The sequence below is a fragment of the Colias eurytheme genome, chromosome 14, assembly GCF_061535395.1.
Source record: "Colias eurytheme isolate Ceu_HAF_F1 chromosome 14, ilColEury1 Martin Lab GWU primary, whole genome shotgun sequence".
NCBI lineage: Eukaryota > Metazoa > Arthropoda > Insecta > Lepidoptera > Pieridae > Colias > Colias eurytheme.
This window is the reverse complement of record NC_142993.1, coordinates 6,694,164-6,712,994: the sequence shown is the minus strand read 5'-3', so window position 1 is coordinate 6,712,994 and position 18,831 is coordinate 6,694,164. Positions and strand designations below refer to the sequence as shown.

Here is an 18,831-nt window from a genome sequence, read left to right as displayed (position 1 = left end):
TTTGAAAATAAATTGAGCAAAAGTGTTTTATGACCGATTTAATATAAAGTGAATGAAATAAATTAAAATCAAGCTAAAACTATCATGGTATTTAACAACAAAAATAATAACTGATGTTTAAGTACATCACAATATTATTTCTCACCAAATAGACGAACTAAATGAATTTGATAAAGTGCAAAAAAATAATGATTAAACACTGACAATGATATTTAAAATAGTTACTCATAAAAATACAATGTATACTTTAAATACAAAAACTTGTAAAAGACTAAATAACATTAAGGAAATGATAAAAAAGAACATTACTTCGAAGCAAGAGGCGCTGTTTGTGCGTATTGTTGCGCGCTGCAAGTTGGTAGAGAGAATGGATTCACACTGAATGGAGATGATACTAGACCACTCATTCCTGTTGACAAAAAATATTATTATGAATAAAAGAAATTATATTGCAAGAACAACACATAATATAAGATGATCTTGTTAGAAATCTTAAAGTCAATGGAAAATGGTATTTATACCATTTTGTGGTATAACTACCAACGAAACAATGATTGAAAGAGAAACTTCAAATTTTGCATGCACTTAAATCAATTTGAGCAAATTTGTTTTCTATAAAAGTAAACGTAAATTGAGGAAGAATGAAACTATAAAGGAAATGTCCAAAAAATCTTATTTTCTTCACACTGTTAAATAACATACGCAACGCGTTTTAATCACTCTACGAGATTTTTTTTAAAGATAAAGCAATAAGCAACAAAGCAAATGAAAATAAGCAAAAGTACTAACACTGAACAGCTAGATGTTGCCAATTGTGTTGGAAATTGGAACGAGGTGGACTTTGTACGACCGCGAAAGCGCTTTTCTTCCCTTTAACGGTTTGCCCTTTCATAGCACCGTTGCATTTTGTATGAGTGTTTGGACACTCGCTTTTAGTATCATTTCTTTCAATGTAATGGCCGCTATCTTTTTGATAAACATTATATTGCTGATGGTCGGACACATTCATATTCGCTGGATGGTAGGGCCCCAGAGACACTGGACGAGAGAAAAATATACGTTAAGATAAAGCGTGAAGGTGCAAGCGAAGCGTGCATGTAAATTGCATGTTGGAAGCTTAAAATAATACCTATTTAATGTGGGTTATATTTACAATGATTAATTTTACTTAAATAATAGTTGCTGGTTTTAGTGTCACGCGGACCGTCAGTACGGAGCGCTTTGCACGGTCTGTATAGCTTAGGTAGCGTTTTAGAGTCAAGGCCTATTCAAACTAGAGCGGTTTCCGTTACCGCCATGGGTAGCGGTACCCACGGCGATGGCGGATATTTACTGCTCTAGTTTGAATAGGCCTTAAGCCTTGTATTCACTTGAGCATGCTCAGGCGAATGAGCGGCTCATTTGGCCGAGCCGCTCATTCGCCTGAGCCTGCTCAAGTGGATACAAGGATTTAAAGCGGACGGGTGGGATGTGCGGACAGTACAGCTGCCATCCACACGGAGCTGAATAGTGGAATATAATAACTGCGGTAGTCAGGACGATATTAAAACAATAGACGCGGACGGTCAGCGCGGTTCACATACACGCTGGGCGGTCCGAACTGACTGTCCGCGTGACACTAAAACTTTAATTTTTGCCTTTGCATGTATTTTTTTGTATCTATGACTCAATGTGGGATCTTTCGTTTTTTATAAATGTGTGTGGGTTGAAATACATGTTAGTTAGAATATTTGACTCACTGGTGGTAGTGTTGAAGAGCGAGGTGGGCGGCGCGGGGTAGTGCTGCGGGTGCGGGTAGGAGGCGTGCGGCGTGCTCGCGGCCGGGCAGTAGCGCGGCGACACCGAGCCGCCGCTGCGGCCGTACTCTTCTAAACGTTTATATGGTACACTCACTGGTGGTAGTGTTGAAGAGCGAGGTGGGCGGCGCGGGGTAGTGCTGCGGGTGCGGGTAGGAGGCGTGCGGCGTGCTCGCGGCCGGGCAGTAGCGCGGCGACACCGAGCCGCCGCTGCGGCCGTACTCTTCTAAACGTTTATATGGTACACTCACTGGTGGTAGTGTTGAAGAGCGAGGTGGGCGGCGCGGGGTAGTGCTGCGGGTGCGGGTAGGAGGCGTGCGGCGTGCTCGCGGCCGGGCAGTAGCGCGGCGACACCGAGCCGCCGCTGCGCCCGTACTCTTCTAAAACAAAACGCCTGGAGATTTATGCCTTGTTAGCTTGTCCACGGATCAAGCGGGTTTGGAGGACTGGACGGATTGTTACATAGATCTTATATCTGGGGCATTTCACGCGAAGCGGACACATACTTCGGGGTCAGGTTTCCGATTTCGGTTATATTTTAGTATGTTACACCTGTATCAATTTATTAAAAAAATCCTTTTCTTGAACTAATAATTACATTCAAAGTCACGCATGCCTCGCGCTTGCTGACATCTTCAAAGACTTGTATTTTGAAAACTAAGCTTCTAAATGAAAAAATATTTCGTATACACACCAAGGATATATACAGGTGTAACACACTAAAATATAACCGAAATCGGAAACCTGACCCCGAAATATGTGTCCGCTTCGCGTGAAATGCCCCATGTAGGTATATAAAGTGTGTTAGGGAAGACGCTGTTCTCTGAAATACAAATGCCTTATAATATTATACCGATTTCGTGGAGTTTGGTTATGGGAGTTTAGTGGTTTTTAATGAGAGCCTGAACAACTACTAGGTGGGTTGCGTTGTGGAATAATTGTGTTATTGTTAGAGACTGATCATGAAAAAGCTTCTTATTATCACTTGGTTGTCACGATTAGTTTCAGTGTTTGGACTTTTGAACTTTTTAAAATATTTGATGACAAATGTAGTAGTGAAGAAATGACGTATAACCCTCTTGTTTCTATATATAATATCATTGCGTATAACGACAATAATTAAAACTAATTTAGATTGAATTGGGGATAATTTTTTCAATAATGTAGTCGGTGTTCCGCAGGGTTCAGTAGTTGGCTTTTTTGCTATAGGAGTAGGTACTAATATATAATCAAAAACTTTATGAAACTAAACTTAATATTACCAGCTCTAATTAATTTATTAATATTGCAGATAATGTAAATGAACAGTAAAATTAAATTAGAGAATAAAGCATATACATTTTTGATTTACGTAATATCAATTTTAACTATTTCCATCTATTTTTTTTTAACGTTATTAACATATTTTTTCTTAAAAAATCTTATTTTACAATAAAACTCACCTTCCGTCCACTGCGAAGTGGTGTCCTGTACACTAACAGCAAGCTGTCCTGTGTAAGAGTTGAAAGGCATACTGGCGGGCGGTGAGCGAGGAGCTCCCAGACCCAGTTGGTTGTTACGAGGCATTGAGTATAACGCTTCTGCTAAATCCGCCGCTCGTTTTAGTATTATTTCCTAGGAAAGTTAGTTTAATTTAGACTTGGCGGAATAAATTTAAATGTAATATGATAAACTAAATTTTAATAAGCTTACATAAAGTTTATGAATTGAACTGATTATGCTGATTGTGCCGAACAGCACGGAAAAGTAGGACCGGGTTTGAATCCCGCCTTATGATCAATTTCTTTGCTTTTTTTATTTTCTAATATACATAATAATTTAATGCTTTAAAACGAAATATTAAAAAGTTTATGAATTTGAAATTTCATGTAAATTTGAAGGGATTCTCATAATTATTTAATTTGAATTTAAATGTAACGAATTGCAATCAGAAAAACACACAAATAGATCTTGTACATTTATTCATAAGAACGCATATACATTCGTCATAACTTTTATCACGGGAACGTAAAAAGATTCTATTTGTATTTTTTTACGAGGCCTGATATAAAACTTACCTTAGGCAGTTTCTCGGGATCGCCCGGATGTCTCGGTATAAGTTTCTGAAGCCGCTGAAATCCGTAATCTATCGTAGGCTCGTTGAGAGCTGCTATGCGAAAGAGAAAAACAAAATCAATCATTAGCTGCCCCACTAACGAATGAAATCCTAATTGATGGATCACGAACAAGAAATTGCGTATATATTTGTGGATTACTTTACGTCTCGAGATCGATATTATTGTTTTGTTATACTAAATATACTTTATAAAAAGAGCGTGTGTGTCGAGCACGCGTGTCAGAAGTGAAACTTCTTTGGCAAGATTTAAAGATACCAAAATCGTCGCCTTACTTCATAACGTGACGGTATTACTATGACGCGACCTTGAAATTTTACTCTCAACTATTGCTATTGCTGTGTAAGAGAAGAATTTTACAACACAATTTAATTCATACAAGTAATTTTCACAATATAAGACATTGAAGCAATAATACTCACAAACATAAACAAATCTTCCGGGCGCTCCTTTACAGAACTGTTTACTCTTGTACGACAATGTAACTTCCACGACGCCCGGTATGTGTCTCGGAGGCGTTTGAACTCTTATTGCGTGTGACGTTATTAACTGTTAATGAAAACATTTATGTGGATACTTGAATGAAATTTTGCATTGTTTATATAGCTATGGAATATAGAGTACATTTCATATTGTTTGAATTATCATTTGACTATAAGAATTCACTAATCAAAACAATAAATATCTGATGAGTTCAAATTCAGATTAAATGTTACATGAATTATTGAATGAAAACTTACCTCACTCCAAACAAGCATAGTTCCGAAGACTACTTGCAGGCCATCGAAAAAATTATCCCCCACTATTATGACCGTCGAACCCCCTGACGTCCAGCCTTCACTAGGTGATATTGCTTTGATGCACGGCGTTGCTACGGGCAACGGTGGATATAGTCCCGCTGGTGGGAGAAAAAACATTTTATAATAAAAAGAAAATACATCAGCAGAAAAGCTAGAAATAAACGTTTAAACTAAATATCAAAAATAAAGGTAACTAAAGGATAAGTAAATGTTGTTTATGCTGTAAATGATGTGTAACAAACTAAAATGCTTCGAGTCTTTGTTGTCGTAAAGTCTACGCGAGAGAAATTTAACAGCGAACAACTTGAAACTTGAATAAACGCCAAACTGTTAAAACTCTTTCCGTCCTATTTGGATGTTTGTCTTGAAATGTTTCAGGAAAAGGACAATCGAAGGCCGTAAAAGATACCATGGCAGAAAATTTAATTTGTTGTAGGTAAAAATACATTTTACGGTAGCGTTATAAAGTTGAAAAAACGTCATGTTTAAGTGGTAGTTATGACGTTATCAAAACGTAAGAATGAACATAAGATTGTAGTGAGGGGGACACGCACCGTAACACAGGGGAGAATCTGAAATCTTACAAACAAAACGACGCGGTAATAAAGGCAAGAGAAAGTGAATTTAAGGGGACGAAAGGAGATTACGGCGGCGGCGGTTCGTTTTTATTAATTTGAGTAGGTAATGAAAGATTTTTCTGGGGAACGAATTTTTAATTTTAAATATTCAATAAGCTGAGCTTGGAAATGGAATTAATGAACGGGTATATAATTCGTGTGGTCTTAAAAGAAGTCTGATTAAAAAATTGTTCACGTCGCCATTGATACTTTCCACTTTTGATTATCCTAATTTTCTTTGGCATTCAAGTTAAGCAAATCACCGTCTGTTAAACACAGTAACAAATCAAACTGACAATGTTCTAACAACGTAGCTAATACGACACCATTAACAATCCAAAGAAATCCACTGAGCCGCGACCTTAACGTTCGCTTTATCGAATGATTACGATCCCAAAGAGCAATTCCAATTTTTTGCGTCGTACAATTCATGAGGAAATTATCCCTATTCTCTTCATGGTTGCTCCGACGCCTGCCTCCCCGCTCGGTCAAAGTTCCTTGCGAAATGTCTACTCTGATTCTCCGCATACAAACGACATCCTCAATGCTTTTACGACTTTACACATTATTTTATAACCGATTGGCTGTTCATTTTTAGCTTTAAATAAGACCGGTTGGATTATTTTTCGTATGTTTAATAAGTTTTTCTGAGTTAAATTTTAATAAATTATTAAAGATATACAATTTAGGAATACCTATTTCTAAACGATAAAGTAATGAAATTTTTGTGAAACAAAACAACGACATTTGCAAAAGATGAAAAAAAAATTATAATTCTCCTACCAGACAAACCCGCATAAAATATTGTTAGTAAAAGTATTCCAGAACATTTCATATTTTATACCAATAAATAGATATTCAATTAAATAAAATCCAGAAGAAAAATATTATAACCCAAAAAAAATAATAAAAACAAAACAAAACGTACAAGTAGGTTCGAGGGCAGCCTCTGTACCTTCAGTCGGATCGAGGCGCTTGGCGCGGCGGCCGTGCTTGCTGTTGTTGTGGACGAACATGTTGTCCGATATCGCCAGGAGCGGTCCGTCTACCATTACTTGGGTTGATATCACCACCTGGAAGACGATTTGTGTAAAATTTTGCAATACCAATAATATATAACTGGTATAGACAACGACACTAGATGCACTCAAAAATATAAGTACCTAAACGTATTTGGGAAAGGAGACAATTGAATAGTTTTGTAAGAAAAGTTAAAATCATTTATGTCAATTAATACTATTTTAATTTATATAAGAGGAATAATAGATGTGCGAATCATAAAAGAATAAATATAATGCTCCTCAATGTTCTTCACTATCAAGAGTCAAGACTCTATTCACAACAACAAACCGGTTTTATATAAATGAACATCTAACTCGTACGAATCGCAACCTGTTTTATTTAGCGCGACAAAAGGGACATGATTGGCGTTTTATATGGACTAGGGGTGGTCGAATATATGCTAGAAAAGACTCTAATTCGAGAATTTGTTATATACAATCAATAGGGGATATAGATAGTGTTTTTGGTAAAGATTAATTTGTTGCTAACTGTAATAATAAGTTGTTTAGAACTAGCCTGTAATCAATATCATGAACTTATTCACTCATTAATTACTATTTTAAACATCATTCTTTATAACTTCAACAATCATTTCATAATAGTTGTGTGCTGTCTACTATTGTATGTTATAAATAGAATCTTATTTGTTGTAGGCAAAATAATAACAATCTTTAATGTTAAATATTTAAGACACGGTTATTGTTGTAGATATTACGTGGAAGTAGTAGTTATTTCTTTTTTATTCTTTATTATGTTATTGTGTCACGTATTGTTATATATTATATTGGGCGGTAGACGAATTCAAAATATTTACAAATTTTATTGCTATGTAAATGTATTAAAATGTATTTTATTCATATTATTTTCTATATTCTATATTACATGTAATTATATTATATTATATTATATATTTCAAGCTTATCATGTCGTTCCACTGAAAATATTAATTCTAATGTTATTTCTTTTTAAAGCAGCGTATTCAAATTATCTTTTTAAACTACTCCTACCTATATATTATTTGTATTTTGTGCTATTATATTGTAAATGATGTTTGGTCTTAAAAATAAACTTAAAATTGGTTTGCTAAATCCTGGATCCCTTGGTACTCGGCATGATGAGTTTCTAGTCGCGATGGACCGACACGGTGTGGACCTGCTGGCCATTAACGAGACTTGGCTCCGGGAAGGAGAAAGCGGTCGTGCACCTCATGTCCCCGGGTATAGTCTCCGGCATGTACCACGCCCTTCGAGTGTGCGTTCCCGTGGTGGAGGTGTAGGATATTATATTAGGAATGGCATTAATGCACGTACATTGTCTCACCCTAGTAATTATGAGGTTGAGCAGATGTGGGTTAAGGTAGTGGTGCGTCGTGTAACAGTTGTCATCGGCACGGCATATCGACCGCCATGGATGTCGATAGATCTATTTTTGGCAGCTTTAATGGAATCTGTGGGTTCATTCATATGGAGTGATAATATTATTCTTGTCGGAGATTTCAATGTAAATTTTTTAGATGTAAATCACATTAATTACCAAAAATTAAATGATTTCTTAATTGCTACCAACTTAAAGCAGATTATCTCTAATCCTACGCATTTTACGAATACGAGTGAAACGTTACTTGATTTGGTGTGTACTAATGCTACTGTATTGAATACTGAAATAGACTATATCAAGGATCTTAGTGGTCACGCATTTGTTTCATGCACTTTTGACTTCAAAATTGATAAGCCAACACCAAAGTGGATCTCATCAAGGCCAATTAAGGATATTCACTTGGAGGATTTCAACAAAACACTACGGTCCTTAGATTGGGAGTTTATTTCTGGTTTGAATGATGTCAATGACAAAGTGACCGCTCTAACTGCTCTTATTTCATATGTTTTTGATCTCCATGCACCCAAAAAGACTATCTATATAAAACATAAATATCCTCCTTGGTTGACCTACAATATAAAAATGATGATGAGGCGCCGGGATGTGGCTCAAGATGCTTTTCGACGATCTAAAAAGTCTTGTCATAAAGCGTTTTACACTGATCTAAAAAAGTATGTAAACTCGGCTATCTTTCGCGAAAAAACGGTATACTTTGACACTTTCATCAATGCTAATATTAAAAACTCGCAAGTGTTATGGAAACATATAAAGGCTCAGGTTAATGTCAAACAGAGGTCAGATCTTATCCTTCCAACGCATCTCCGCGACCCAAACAAATTAAGTGCTCATTTTCTTGACATACCTGGACACGATCATGTTCTCCCCCAAACACTTGCGAGATATCAACATCATCGTCATAGTAACGCATCGTTTAATCTAAAGCCAGTGTCTCAGGACACTGTTTTAAAAGCTTTACAAGAGTTAAAATCACAAGCCATTGGTGTTGATGATATATCACTAGACATGTTCCATCTGACAACGTCTATGACCTTAACGGTGCTAACGGACATTGTTAACAGTTCTATATCATCCAGCACCTTTCCAGCATTATGGCAACATGCACTTGTAAAACCTATCCCCAAAAAAGAAAATCCTTTAGCTGATAAAGACCTCCGCCCGATTAGCATTCTGCCCTGCCTGTCAAAGGTGCTTGAAAAAGTTGTGCATAAGCAATTGATGGCGTATCTTGAGGGTAATAATATATTGCCTGAATTACAATCCGGTTTTCGTAAGAACCGAAGTACGGCTACGGCGTTGACTGACGTGCTGGACAATATTTTGAGCGCGCACGATAGTGGCAAGGGTACGTTGTTGGTGTTGCTAGATTACTCACGTGCTTTCGATACTCTCAATGTGCCATTGCTGTTATCCAAGCTAACATTTTATGGTTTCAGTTCGCAGTCGGTGGCGTGGTTCAGTAGCTACCTCAGTGGTAAACGGTGCCAAACGGTTGCCGTGAACAAGGAGGACGGATCAGTTTCATTTTCTCAGTGTACACCAGTAACCAGGGGTGTACCCCAGGGATCTATACTCGGTCCATTGTTGTTTATTCTCTACAGTGCCGATATTTTTGATTGTATACAGCACTGTAAGTACCATGCCTATGCTGATGACATTCAATTATATATTTCATTTGATCCCTCACAGACAGCTGCATCAACCGCAAAACTTAACAGCGATCTAGATCGTATATCAGCTTGGTCTCGCGAGAACTCACTGGTGCTAAATAAGGATAAAACAAAATATATGATTTTAGGCACTCCTAATATGGTCCGTAGGATTGAGTGTGAGAACCCAATTATTTTCATTGAAAATAATTCTATAGAACGCGTAAATGAGGCTCGAAATTTAGGAGTGATCTTCGATGAAAACCTACGTTTCGAAAAATATGTGAATACAACCATAGCTAATTGTTTTTATCGACTTAAGCTCCTGTATCGCATTCGACAACACCTAAACGTCGATGTACGAATCCGACTCTGTGAGAGTCTGGTACTCTCCAAGTTCAATTATGCCGACGTTATGTATGGTCCCAGGTTATTATGCCGTAGCAAGAATGCGATACAGCGTGTTCAAAACGCGTGTGCGCGTTTTTGTTGGGATATTCCTCCCAGGACCCATATTACTCCGTACCTGGTAGAGGCTAGGTGTCTTAAAATGGAATATCGTAGGCGGTTGCACCTCGCGTCACTCCTTTTTGGAGTGGTTATAACGAAAGCCCCGAAATATCTATACGATAAACTAACCTGGATGGGGGAGGGCAGCGCCTATGACACCCGTTCCTCATTTCGTAAACTTGCCATGCCGAGGAGTTTCACAATTGCCTTCAGGGGAAGTTTCAAATACTCCGCAACTAAGTGTTGGAACAATCTTCCACCACCTATATTGAACTCCAACACATTAAACTCTTTTAAAATTAAATATAAAAAATACCTGTTACAGGAGTTCAAAATCCAACCTTAGTTGCGTATTTCTCATTAGGTCTTAGCGTATTTTATATTATGTAGGTATATTATCATTTTATCTGGATATTACTTTATTGTGTATTGTTATTGTTGAAAAATGTGAATTTTATTTATGTGTATGTATATCGTGTGTTTTTATTTACATGTTCTAATTAAAATATATATTTGCGAACGTACTGCCGCTCCAATCACTACAGAGAGGGGCCACTGAAAATCAGTGTTGCAACTGTGTCGCAACATATACTGAGTGGCTACCTGGTTTGGCTCCACTTACTTTTTCTCACATTTATTTTATTTTATTTTTTTATTTTATTGTATTAATAAGTTTGTTAATTTGTTACCTATTGTTATTTTAATTGTTTACTTGTTTATCGTTTATTTAACAGTTTTATTTGTTTGAAACTGCTTGTTATCTGTGTTTTCATTATTAATTTAAATTTTATATTGTGGAGTCAAATAAATGTTTCTTTCTTTCTTTCTTTCTTTCTTATTCATATACCTACCTCTTGGTATAAATAATACTTGAACATCTATCCAAAAATATCGATAGACATAAGTCTACATCTTATCACAATTATTTCTCTCACTATTTATGTGATAACCGAAGGAATAAAACGATCAAACCAAATATGCACCCAACTCCCAGACAGTCGCCATTACGTAACATTGCATATTAATCACATAACTGGCCTATATGACCGTCTCAAGGCGGACCACCCGCGATAGGAAAGCCATATAAAATGCGAAATGCACTTCCTTGCATACCTACGCAATCGTCCATTTCCTAGAGACATTGGCCCCACCTCCCAGGGGACTCTCCCTTTCAGTTACGTGTATGTGTGCGTGGCTACGTAGTACGTGTGTGTTTTATTTTCGTAACTCTATCTTTTCTGTGATCTTGAACTTCATCTCAGGTGTTCCGTGTTATATAAATAAATTCATACGTGTCTGTTAGCATTTTTATTATAATCAAGACGTATTCTAAAGACTTGAATATTCTTTAAAATGTCGAATGTAAAAAAGAACAATAGGTAGGTATCTCATAATATCCTCCTTCTATCTTAACACAAGGCCGTCAATTTTTATATAGTTGGGAACTATTAATAGATATATTATATATAAAAGGAATATATTCTTACCCTTGAAACGTTGGGGAACGACCACTGAATTATTCAATGACACACGGAAAGCCCGATATAGACATAGCTACGCACACGCCGTATTGAAATGAACACTAAACGTAAGTTATATTAAGTTCTATATTTGTACAAAGTTCGTAGAGGACACGTAAGACAAATATGTCTTAGCCAACTGTGGAAGCAAATTTGTACTCATAAGTAGACGGAATGCACCGCCACCGCGGCTGTAGGGTTGACGTTAATTACTTTATATGGCTCTAAAGTTTTAAACAAGAACGACAATTTATTTGTGTTACGACATTTTTGAATTAACGTTGGTGTGTTTTAATGTTATTGTTCTTGTATTTTCTTAATGTTTTTCATATTTTAAGCTACAATGAAAATTATCTGTTTTGTGACTTCCTCAATTAACATACACCTTAAAATAAATGCTATACATATATTTAAGGTGTATGTCTATGTATAACCTAATAGCTTCAAGCTAATACAGCCATTATTATGAGTTTGACAATGTTTGCACACGTTAATATTAACTCGTCATAACTTAAACATCTCGATAATTAAGTTGAAAAATCACAACATAAGTAAATAGATACACTCGTATAAATAAATTTAATTTCAGCCCTCCGCTAAATTGGAGCCGCTTCAAATATTCAAGAGTCGTGAACACAACCCTTCCTTCAGTTGAGGGCGATACTGGCTGTGTGGTACAAGATGCCTATAATTTTATTTGCTTAAATAATTAAAAATTCACATAAATGGTGTAATGTTCCACTAAACTATTGAAAACAAACATATATGGTGCGCTTTCTTTGAAGCAGTTTATTTCGTATAAAAGGACAACTGTTAAAAAAAAATTATATCCCATTTATTTTCTAGCTCATTATTTAAAAAGTTTACTAAGATTTCTAGTCATATTCTTGTGTAAGTTAGTGAGAATAGAATACACATCATTCATATCAAAAAAATTTAGTAGACAAAATCTGTTATACTTTCACAAAAAGATAGAGTCACATGTTTTATCATAGGCCTTTATGCTGTCTTGAATTTTGTAGTTGTTTTCTCTTCGTTATTTATTCACAGCTCTTTATTAAAATATGTATATTCAAAACGAGCTATATTTTTAACCAAAACACATCGATATAAATAACACATTATTTACTTTAAAAGTTCGTAGCTTGTACCATTACGTATGGGATAGATAGACCGATGTAAGGAACGCGGTAATTTTTGCTTTTGTCTAGTAAATGTTCGCCAATTTCTTTGTAGAAAAGAAAAAATAGGTGCTGATCTTAATATCTATTTACAGAATGATATTTTTACATTGGAACATTTAGAATTGATGCAATAAATATCTGTAAAACGATTACTTTAAAATCTTAATGACTATACATTTATTTGAAAATTAACAGTAGTTGTAGACAGGTATAACTTCAATGGATAATTAATTAAGTAAAAACTTCAACACATACCTGAAATCTTCTCATATCTCTTGGGTTGCCGGCATTTTTCAAGCAGTTTTGGTTGCATTTTAAGAAGAATTTCAGAAAAAATCTGTAACAAATAGAAAAGCCTATATATATCTATAGATATTCTCTTAGAGACGGTAATGAAGATATCCTTCTTACAAGCCGTTATTTCAGACGATTACCTACCTATTGCTCTAACAGATAAAAAATTAGATAAAATTATGTAAGCCATAATTATTAATTACGTTGTAAAATGTGATTTTTATTATCTTCAAATTTGTTGCCTTTTTGTTGCCATCCGTTTCCACTTGACATCGAATTCTCACATTTAGTTCTAACATAAAATTAATTTGTTTCTTATGTTCACAAATGTGCGTCTTCCGCCCTTACTTATGAACTGCGGTTTTTACTGCCTTTTTTATAATATTTCACACTTCAAAAACTAATTATTGAATATCGCATTTTATAGAGCCTATTAGCCTTTAATAAAATAAAACTATTGGCGACTCAATATAACTAGATATCGGATTACACAAAAGCTGATCTTTGCAATTTATTTATCAAGTTCGTCCAATTGAATTTGGACTTTGTGTGGAAGACACAGGGTCGGTGGGAACGTAAACTGGGTGATGCGTAACGTTCGGCGTACGATCAGGCGAGCGATCACGATGAATGCTTTAGCAGAAATATTTTACATAGCCTCCGGCAGCAGCAATGCCGCCGCGCCGAATATTGTTGTGCCAACAGACGATTACATATATGGAGCTGTTAAAACGCACCAAAAATAAAAACTTTGCATTCAATTAATATAGGACGTGTAAAAAACTCATTGAAATATTACAGTCATCCTAATTAGTACTGATAAGTTAAGTAAGAAAAACAGGGTGGTATTAACAGCTCCACAGAATCCAAAAATCTGGCGTTATGAACCGTGTACCGCGAACGTATTTGTAGAGCCCGCGGCGTCGCACATCTGTTCCCGCATTATTTATGTTAAACACCTTATGTCACAATATTGCGAGTTAGGCGTTTACGGCTGTCAACCGACACCAAGAACCGAGGTATGAATGAACATTTTATTTTGTAACACTGAAGACAGATTCATAACGTAACAGATAATGTGGTGTGTGAGCTCAGGATATTAAATAGCTTTCGATTATTATTAATATTGAAAACTTGTCTATTTGTACAGTATGACGAAGTATTAATTGTTTTATTAAAAATTGGTTATTTTCAGGTTCATATTAAACTTAAATACCCACATAAAGTTAAAGATTAACACGTAGTCGTATTACTTAAAAGCACCTAAGATATAGAATTAAAGGTTATCGCGTAAAGTTGTTGAAACGTGTGCATTTCACAATACGGCTAGAGAAGTCTCGACAGGCGCTAATTTATATGAAGCTGCCCGTAATTTACGACTACCTGAACACCGCCTTACATCTGCTTCTGAATTAGATACTAAAAGAAACTTTATTGTGATGCATTTCGTTTATTTTAATGCACTGTAATAACACGATACAAATGGTTTAATTGATGTTTCTTGTTATACAGATTTCTTAATAAAATCAAAATGTCAGGTATTTTCCTTAATTTGATTATAAAGGTTGAATACTTATTTGTTTAGATATTTCAGCCTCAAATAAACTTTTAGACAAATAAGGATTTAAACCGCAACTTACTTAGTTTATATATAATATGCCTTGAGAGCTATGTTATAAAATACAATTATTTAGCCCTCCTGACATGTTAACCTAAGTTAGCCAACATCAAGAATATCATTCAGTTTAAAGTTCAAGTTCCGAGAATCGTTTGTCTCGTGCATAATTAATTACTACAAATTGATCGATATTATTCCAAACTTAATAAAAATTTGTGAGAATTATTAGCGTTATAAAATCTAGCCCATCATATAAAGTAGGCAAGTATAACATAGAAGATATTTACCCATAGCATCACGAACAGAAAGGAAAGTGGGTACTTTCGTCGTAAAAAACTAACCCCCGCTTTTCATCCCTTGCCGTATATAATATAGGCCCTTCCGTTAAAGCTTATCTATAGGTATGATGCGAATACTTGCTAGTGTTAAGTACCCTTGACTTTCTTATAATTTTGTACCTATATATTGTTAAAGTCGGTTGTACAATTAGTGAAACTGTTTATATGTTATAACAATGAATTGTTATGAATTCTTAGAACGTAACTTCTTGAAAGCCGTGTCTATAATTTTAACGTACTTTCTCCCGTATATTTGATGTAACATTTCTACTGATACTATAAATTGTAGAGTTCACTAAATATATCTATATTGAGTACTGATATAGTGGAATGTAGGTAAGTATTATGATTCCTTTCGGGGTGAGGAAATATTGACTTAGAAAACCGGCTGACCCAATTTTGTACTATACTACTTCAAAAATGGTCAACAAATATATACGAAATAATTTTTATGTATATCATTATATTTTATATAATTTTGTCCTTATGATAGAGGTTTTTTACAACCTAGTAATCATATCCACTTCTAAATACTTGAAGTGAAAATATCATTTTTACTTAGGTATATACGTAATAGTTTTTTTTCCACTTGATTTCTTGAACTGCGCTACGAAAAAAATCTACTACGGCATTAAGTCGCGATGAGGAGGCGCGGGGCTCACTTGAGCGCCTCCCACCCCACGGCCCTCCCGAGATACTTTGTTTATTTGCATAAGATGTTCTCTTTAAAAATAACTATGAGTTACTTATACAAGTGGAACTATCTGCACATAATTTATACGTATTTTATGAAGATGTACCTACCTATTTGAATGTTTTGAGTACAATTTTGTTATGAATTATATTAAATTTGCTTCTGGTAGTAAGGGGAAATCTAATTAATTAGTCAAATCTTCGAATTAGTTTACACTCATACTTTTGTTTATAAAATAAATAAACTTGGAACCCTATTTAGGCTATTTATATCTTTCTTAAGTGCGGTTAACCCTTAACACGGCAAGCCCTGAAATAATGTACCCAGATATGACCTGAATTGATTTTAGTGATAGTTATTGATTAAAAAATACTATAGTAGAGAAAAAAATAAAACAAATTTTCTGTAAGTAGGTTTTTCAGGATGTCCGTTAAAACGGCCTTTGCCAAGAACCCCGTCTTCATTGCTGTCTCAAAAAACGGACAACGCTGTCATACAGCTTATAAAATAAGAATGAAAAAATATACTTAAAATTCACTTAATATAACACAATTGAAAACAATTTCAAGTAGCATTTTATTGTTTTATTGTAACACAGTATTTTCACTATCTATTATAACAAAAAAATCTTCAATTTTAATTAAATACCTAACAAATGATAATTGAGCCCTCTCGAGCTCAATCACACTATTTAGATGTGTGGAATGTTAAATAACATTTATTATTTCGTGTTAAGCAATCTTTGGTTTCATTTAATACAAATAATAATGGTTTTTCTAAAATGTGAAGTGATATTTGGCCATTTAGACGAAATGCATGTGGAGGTCGAGGAACTCCCGGTTCTATTGTAGACCCAACAGATTTAACTGATCTTAGATTATATTCGTCATTTTGAACATAATTAAAAATAATTCTACACATAATTAAAGACTCTTAAGTAAGAAAATCCCATAAAAGTGATATTTTATTAAAGTACGAGTTATGGCAACGTCCGTTTCTTGGGACATGCCAATGGGTTCTTAGTTACCTGTATCTACGGCACTGTCCCAAAAAACGGACCAGCTACATTTTGAATATTTTGTCATAGAATTATTTGATTATTTCATAATATTTAGAGCAAAAACAACAGTTTATCTCACCTGAAAGTTAAATCAATAGAAATCTAACATGGAAACTATTTCATTAAAGCTATTATTGACCAGAAACACAAACCATCACTAATTCCGGGAATCCCTAAATTCAACAGTCATCTAGCACACGAATCAAATGTTCTCTATAATTGGCATGTAGGAGAAAAATAAAGGATTGTTATCGTATTTTCTCCGACGTAGTCAATTTTCTAGATTTTTTGGAACGTTCAAGATTTGCACGGCAATAAGTAGATGTACTAAAAAAGTGACAGAAAAGCTTTAAGGGTTAAAAAGTTAATGTAGGTATACTACTTGGTTTATAAAAGAAAAACTGCCTTTTTAAAAGTAATAGGTATATCTAGGACGTTTAACATGAGTATTTAGATAATAGGTTGGTAATTAGAAAAGTTATTTCTTATAGAAAACGTCTCAGAAAAGAAATGTAGAGTCATTCTTAGAATTTTACCATTAGGACATTAATAAGAATTCTATACAATTAAAAGCCCATATTTATTCCAATAAAAAAACAACCAGTACAGAGTACAAAATTAAAAACGCCGTCACATAGTGTTTGCTATCACTTGCAGAGCACAGTCGCCGATATAAAATCGCGAACCGCATTTCCAACAATCGAACGTTCAGGAAGATCGCGCTCTGACAACAAGCGGTCGCTACCAACTTTTCCCTTTTAACCTTTCGTCCCCCTCCGAACTCCCTCGGGAGGCGGTCCCCTGGGCAGGAATCGACTCCCTACGCCCCTGCCACCACTCAATGCCGACACGCCATGCGGACGCCAAAGATTAAGTACGCGGAAGATTGCACGAGTAGGCTCTAAACTCACTTGGAGGTACCTAATATTCACTATTAGGAAAAGCAGTCCTATATTATGATAAGATTGATAAAAAAACAGTTAAGATTGTGTGCATAATATTGCTGTATATTCTTTATGAATGAAATCAGCAGTTGTTTTAAAAATTTTATTTAAATTTAAATTAAAGCAGACAATTCATAACAGTAAATGGAGTATTTTATTTAGATTTAAGAGAAGGGAAACTCTGAATAAAAATATAGCTAAAAAATTATATCTCTATAAAACATTATCTCCATAGCTATGGTTAATGAATGTAAAAATGAAGTTTAATGCGAAATTTAAAGACGAGTATCTATAGACTTAAATAATCTGTGGTAACATGCGACAGGCCCATAACGGGCCCAGTTTTTGACTTTGTTTTTCCACGAGTGCCTATAGCGCGCGTAAATATTTTAGTATGTACCAAATTCAAGGGTTAACTGGCCCCTAACGAAGTAAATAGATGTAAACAATCAACAGCCATTGCACAAATAGAATACTGTAAATATAATTTTCCATGAAAACCAATTATTTTTAACGGCCCTTCAAAAACGAAATAGAACTCTATATCTGTACAATGTTCTGTTGGTATCTCATAGGAGCTACTTTGAAATTGTTTAAAGGTGACAAAATATAATAAACTGCCTTTGGAATTTTATAGAATTTACAGTTTGTGTCCTTTTGTTATTTAGCCACGTATAATATTAGGTTGATTTTGAATTTATTATAAACTAAACAGACCCGCTCTACCGTTAAGCTTACAGGAGTAAATTGTTAAATGAATGATTGTTGATGAACGTATTTTTTTTTACAACTGTAGGTAGTAAAATCATTTCGAACAGAATATACACTTCACTTCTAACAGTGATTTTATACTTAATATAAAAACAAACAAAAAATTCAAAGTATAATATTATAGGTAAAGTTATTTTCTATAAATCTCCTTTGAACGAAACTCACATTTATACGATTCTCTAACGTGAATACATAATATATTCGTATAGAGCAATGAAGTAGTTTTTCCAATGTAAAGCGGAACGAGGGTATCGTAAGCGACGCAGCATCCGTTGCCATGGCAACGTGATATAACCTCTTTCGAGCCCTCTCAGCAGTAAACGCAATGCTTTCAGATATTTTTTTCTGCTTAACAATGAAATATTTAATACAAGCTTATTGATTTGGGAATTTAAGAGAATGAAGAACTAGAAGATTTTATTTTGTCTAATGCATACTTAATTTCATTTGATATTAAATCTACAA

General features: G+C 34.9%; 1 protein-coding gene across 1 annotated transcript in view; it reads right to left on the bottom strand.

The window, feature by feature from the left end:
• Positions 1 to 261: 261 nt before the first annotated feature.
• kn (EBF transcription factor knot) overlaps positions 262 to 18,831 on the bottom strand; it is a 45,843-nt gene continuing 27,273 nt past the window's right edge. Inside the window, exons 7-14 of the mRNA XM_090109347.1 lie at positions 12,903 to 12,984; positions 6,256 to 6,400; positions 4,651 to 4,808; positions 4,333 to 4,459; positions 3,854 to 3,945; positions 3,239 to 3,410; positions 2,048 to 2,176; positions 262 to 409 (exon numbers count right to left, since the gene is read on the bottom strand). Coding sequence (XP_089965473.1) covers positions 306 to 409; positions 2,048 to 2,176; positions 3,239 to 3,410; positions 3,854 to 3,945; positions 4,333 to 4,459; positions 4,651 to 4,808; positions 6,256 to 6,400; positions 12,903 to 12,984 — 1,009 coding nt within the window. The 3' untranslated portion in view covers positions 262 to 305. The remainder of the gene's footprint in view (positions 410 to 2,047; positions 2,177 to 3,238; positions 3,411 to 3,853; positions 3,946 to 4,332; positions 4,460 to 4,650; positions 4,809 to 6,255; positions 6,401 to 12,902; positions 12,985 to 18,831) is intronic.